A 6,000-nucleotide genomic window follows, 5' to 3' on the forward strand; every position below is an offset into this window, starting at 1 on the left:
TTGTGACTTTTTTTTTATAATTATTTTATAATTATAATTATTTTCTCTTTTTAATGTACTTTTACTTCTTTGAACAAAAGTGCAATTTGGATTGTAGGTGCCCTGCTCTCAAATTTCTGTTCTTCATCTTCTGAAGATTTGGTATTTGTTGACCAAACTGGTGTAAATTTGCCAGTAACGTACCTCATTGAGGCTTGCAAATATCAACTGTTTGAGCTCTGCTTAACCATAGTAGTGAGGGTTCAAACTCCTGCTCCTCCCCCTTACCCATCACCTTGCAAGGCTGGGAGGTGTTAACTTCAAAGCTTAGTGAATACTGTTTAAATGCTAACACTGTTAAGTAAAACATCCAGAAAAGAATGGCTTGCTATAGTCTTAATGCTTTACTTACTTTTTGGCAATCTGTATGCCGGAAATACAGGGAGAGAATAGGAAAAAGTGTTTCTTTCTGTTCGCTAATTTTATTATCTTTTAATCGTTTATTTCATTTCAATCTTTTATTTGAAAATTCTTCACAAAGTGATCACAAGTTGACGTATTTTGAAAGTCACAGTAAAACGAAGGAAGAAAGTAATGATTCGTAAACACATACGTCTGTGTATGCCATTAGTGGATCTTTCTTTCAAAGATTCTGTTTTAAAATCCCTTACAGGATCTCTCTTTGAAGATGAGCATTTGCCTATTGTCTGATCTATACTTACAATAAAGGCTGCACTTTATACTTTAATTCAGTTAGTGTGGTTAAATTTGGGCCTAAAAGATATATCATAAGCTATCATGACAGGGTTACTGATCATTTCAACAGAAGGTTTTTGGTGTTACACCTCACCACCATAATAAAAAGTGGTATAGATTTTACTTTCTCTGGCATAGTTCTTGTGATAAACTAAATGTCCAAAAGGGATCAGACATTCCAGGGTTCCCCAGAACTTCTGACTAGTGCCTAGCTATTCTCTGCAGTTAAAAAGGTGTTCAGTGTCTGGCTTTTCTCCCAGGCCTTTGTCACTTGTCATCATCTCTATGCTCCTTTCTCTTGTCCCTTCCGAATGCATGTTCTCTTTACTCTGTTATTCAACCCTGGGATAAAACAATTGTATTGATTCAGTGATAGGGATAAAAAAACTTCTTGCCAGAGCAATTCCTTCAGGGTAGTGCCAGTTTTATGCAGAGCTCAAGCAGTTTATCTGCCTGTAGCCTTAAACTCTCCAGACGGAAGTCTCCTATGCACAAAGCAAAGGCCTGAGTGGCTGTAAGCGTTCTACTTGGGTGTTTGTCCGCTGAGGGAGGTGCTGCTAAACCCAGTTTACACCTTGGATACCCTCTTACCAGAAGGAAAGGAGGAAATTTAAGAGGGTGGGAGTGGTGGTAGAAGTGAAAGGCATTTGGTGGGCAAGTGAGAATTGGGTGTTTGTGAAGGGCGGAATAATTTGCAGAATATATGGGAAAGGAGGATAGTGGGAATGCCTGGGCAGAGCCCACCCTATTCTCTTCTGATTATGCCTGGGGCTCTGGGACTGTGTCCTTGCAAGATGGACCAGTTCTCAGTCTGTGCTAAGGGGGGGAAGGAGGAGGGAGGAGAGAGGCACAGATAAACCCCTATCACTGGTTCTCCGAAGTTGGTATCTGTGGAAGGGCTGGGTACCTGTCTGGATACCTGAACAGTGGTGTGCTTAGAAAGAGGTGCTGATACTGAACTGATGATCTCAAAATGGGCATCCTTAAGGCCTCTTCAAATTTTGAGGTGTAGGTATAGAAACACTGATACAAACTGGCCAGTTCACATCCCAAAGCCTTCCTTCCAGTGTTTCTGATTCTGCATCGCATATGTTAAATGAGTGAGCCAGTTTACTCCTCACTTCTATTTAGAGTTTAACTCTTATTCCATTTCTCAGATACCAGAGAGTAAAAGTAGCTCCTACTTACATATTTACATCAGCTTTGCCTCTGGAGAATGAGAAAGTCCTCTACCAGAACTTACTGTCTGATGCCGTTAAGAACGTGTTAAGGATTGCAAATCAAGTTAAATGCTGGGGACCCAGGGAGACATACCAGTAAAATTGTGGGAGTGTAACTGTATTACAGCACAGCAAATCACATCCATGCAGCGTATGTGTAGAGTGTCATTCCTGACTACCAGGGTCAGTGCAGCAACACACCTTGCACTCCTGTGCTGTGTGCAAGATGCAGTGTTTGCAGGACTTAGCATTTATCATGGATAAATAGTAAATAATTTGATTTATAGGTGAAAACTTTTCAGATCTAGCCGACTTTACTGGACTGCCTGGTAAGCAGATGCCCCTTTACCTCAGCACTAGCTAATATGTTTTAGTAGGCTCCCTCAGATAAGTTAACGTGAATTTATGCTGGTGCCTTATGCATGTGCCTAGATTCACAGGAGTTTCCTGCTTTCTCACATTTATTCAGATGAGGCAGCCTGTGGTGTGTTTTGGGTTTTTTTCTCATTCATATAACAGTTACTTCATGAGCTCTGGCTTATGCTTGAGGAGTCTTAATGGAGCATCACAGTAACAAAGCTTATTAGGATGACTTTGCTGCAATACTGTGGTTAAACAAAGTGTTCTAGTATGGATGCTTTAAAAACAATAATGCTTTTAATGTTCTCAGAGGGTTTTTTTTTTTTGTGCCTGAGGACACAGAGTTTGGAAATGGGCGTGTTACATCCCACAAGAGCACTTCTTTTACCTCAGCACTGAAAGCAGCTAGCCAGGTACCCTGGTAACTCCGGCAGTCTCCCTAAAATACAACTAAAAACACATGCATCCCTGGTCAGACAGGTTTGAGTGAGGGATTCCAGCATCAGTGTTCTTCCAAAGTGCACCATTATTTCTCAAGATGAATTCTCAGCAGGGTTGTGACATGTGCTGTGCTGTTTTCCCAGCCTGAAGGATGGTCTTCATCTGGATTTCCATGGATTTGTTTCTTTGCTGAGTGTAGAAAATGACACAGTATTCCTAAGGCTCCTTATTGATGGTGTGACCTTGTTTTTCTTAAATCAGTAACACCATAAATGCAGTAAAAGGGGAGAGTTTTAACTTACTGTGTGAAACTGCATTTTGGGACTTTTGAAGTTGAAATTAATTTATTCTCTTGAAATCAGTTTTTTATCTTCAACGACATTAAGAGGAAGAAAGGATTGAATGAAAGATGCTGCACTGTGCAGATTGAAGAGATGCCTTACTATTTGTGATAGTTCTGAAGGCAATACTGAAAGGGCTGCTTTAACCTTTTTTATTTCTTTTTTTTTTTTTGTCAGATGTATGGGTTATTTCAGCTCTTCACAGAATAGCTTTTTCTGATGAAGTTGGGTAAATTCAGGAATAACATATTCATGGTTGTAAGATAATTTTCCTCTAACCTTTTCTACAATGTTTTTTCTGTTTGCAGTTAATTGCTAAAGCTGAAAGAATGAGACTTGAAAAGACTCAACAAACAAGTAAACATATTCGCTTCACTGAAGATAACTGACCAAAACTGACTGTGCTGTTCAAAGTGACCTACTTATTTAAAGACCCCGAATTCCACAAGCCCCACTGCTTACAGCAACTAAACCTTTTCTAAGAAGGCATAAAAACCTGATCTGTTTGATTCATAATTCTGCAGGCTGCAAGTATGAAGATTATTCTGAATCCCATTTGGAAGTAGGCTGAATGTTTACTGCTTCTGAGCTTTCTGGGGGAAAAAAAATGTATTATGAGATGTTGCTTTAGTTCACTTCTGGTTTTGGTTTTGGGGTGTTTTGGTTTTTGTTTTCTGGGTTTTGTGCTTTTTTTCCTGTTGTTGTTTGCTTTTTTTGTTGTATGTTGAAGTTTTATGCACTAGGTTATGAAATAAAATGCTTGAGAAATTTTGAGTTGTGTATCTCTTAATTCTGTGCTCTGCTTTATGACACTATAAGTAACAAACGTGGTTAATGCCAAATATAAACCTCCCCCTCGGGTCTCTGTTTAGTCCATCGCGCTGTTGAGAATTACAGTGGAATGATTATGTAACCTTCCATGTATTTTTCAGTGGCTAGGACTATCAGAAAATCTGTCATTGAGAGGTCTGGAAGAAAGTACTTGTGTGAAGTGTGCACTAAACTTTTCTTTTTAGAAGACTCTTCAGGGGAGGAAATAAGAAAACTTTTGTTTGTTACATCTGGTAACTGTAGATCCAGAAGTAATTCTGACTTACAGATAAGTGTGGAAGTTGTGCAGTGTACAAGTTAAGCTGGTGACCTCAATGTGCCTTGAAGTATTTCATTTTAGATTGGCAGTATTTAAAAAACAAAAAGCCAAATAAAAAAAAAAACCTAAAGATAGATTAATAGCAAAGGTTAAAACCTAATGTATATGTGTGCTGTTAGCGATCTCTCCATTAATGTAAGGATAAGTTCACATGTATATTTGTGAGATTGTCCTTAATTCAGGGCAAATGAGATGCTAACACGTTGGTTTATGAAAGTGTGAAACTTCCTTATAAATAGAAAGATGAGCAAGTTACTTGGTATCTTAGGAATGTACTTCTAGGTTTCCATCAGAAGCTCTTGAAGGAAACTCACATGACACTGTAGGTGGTTTTGCAGCTGTAGCTTTTGCTAGTAAGGTAGGCTGACATTTTTTAATTCTTTGCTATCAAATTACTGCAGCAGTGGAGGTATTTTAATGATGTGTGTTATAATAAAGTTTGGTGACCCTGGTGTTTTTGCTAAGAATCTGCGCTGTTTCTCCTGAATTCTTGAAAGCAGTGTGGATGTAATAGGTACAGTGGTTTTAAAGTTGGGGATAACAGGAAGCAAAGGAGTTAAAAAAATGGGAAAAACTATATTTCAAGAGATGATACCAAAGCATATGAATTGTAATGAAACTATCCGAGCTATAAATAATGGGGAGAAGCAGCACAGTGAGAATGGAGGAGTATTCACGGAGCACCATTTATGTGCTGGTACTTGTGATTTAGCAAGTGCTGGGGACTGATTCTTTGGATGGTCCATAAGCTCAGGTAGCACCAAGTCGCCCACAAGACTGGGATCAGGATCCAAGCCACCAGCAGACAACAGACTGCTTCCCTCTCCTGGGGTGCTGATGGAGGAATGGAGAGGATTAGCAGGAGTCAATGGGGAGGGTATAGTGGTGATCAGGATAAAGATAGCAGAAATATGGAGGGGAAAAGTGCAAGATAAGAGACGAAGTTTCAGGGTGGAGGGGAAGAGCTTGCTAATGGTTCTTGGAAACTGCATATGGACAGTTCCCCCAGGGGGCTATGGAAGGAAGGCTGGGTACTGACCCCTGTGCCAGGAGCTCCTGTGTCCTGAATGCACTTAAGCAGCATTCAGATGCTTAGTCCAATTGCAGGATTTTCATTATTACTGTTTAATATTCACTTTTTCTCTTACACTATGTGGGTAAGATAATTGATGAACCATTGGGGAGTACTGATATATCTAGCTAGGAAAAAGATTTGGTCAGTGAAAGTCTCTTGGGCCTCCTGCCTGAAAGACAGGAGGTTATTCTATTTGCCACTTCTGTGATGGATAGAAGAAAAAAAAAAACAAACAGCCTATTCGGGATAAAATGCTTTGGATTTCTCAGCTGAAGTTCATTTAAGTCAAATTACATCAATGTTGGAAATAATTCAGATCATGAATGATTCAGTCTGTATATTTTGTGGAGAGTGGAGCAGAATTGCAAAAGCGTAAGTTGTAGAGTTTTGCTCTTCTGTTAAGAATTCCTGACTTGAACACACAGCAGGAGAAGTCACCCTTCTGTTCCTTTCCATATTTATATAGGTTAAGTCTTTACAATTAAACATCACTTTTTTTTTTTCCTCTCCATTTCCAAACCAGTGCAGAAATTGGCTTCAGGACGAAAGGGTGGTGTTTAGTACTTTCTGAAGAAGTTAATAATAGTATTTTTGCCACTTAATTCAGAGGTCATATATGGAGGGCATGGTTTGTGTCCTCTTACAAAGTAAGCTTCGATTCTTAAGTATGCCAGAATG

General features: G+C 39.2%; 1 protein-coding gene across 6 annotated transcripts in view; it reads left to right on the top strand.

Moving 5' to 3' along the window:
* The window catches only part of LARP7 (La ribonucleoprotein 7, transcriptional regulator), a 28,284-nt gene extending 24,415 nt beyond the window's left edge, over window positions 1-3,869 (top strand). For all 6 annotated transcript variants that reach the window (XR_009965233.1, XM_062620848.1, XM_062620846.1 and 3 more), the window contains one exon: window positions 3,406-3,869. Coding sequence is in view for 5 of the 6 variants with exons in the window: in XM_062620848.1 (XP_062476832.1) it covers window positions 3,406-3,486 (81 nt within the window). In the remaining variant the exon portion in view is untranslated. The remainder of the gene's footprint in view (window positions 1-3,405) is intronic.
* Window positions 3,870-6,000: the final 2,131 nt, after the last annotated feature.

Source organism: Pezoporus occidentalis, unplaced genomic scaffold, assembly GCF_034315485.1.
Source record: "Pezoporus occidentalis ecotype Australia unplaced genomic scaffold, CSIRO_AGI_Poc_V1 ctg224, whole genome shotgun sequence".
NCBI classification, from domain to species: domain Eukaryota; kingdom Metazoa; phylum Chordata; class Aves; order Psittaciformes; family Psittacidae; genus Pezoporus; species Pezoporus occidentalis.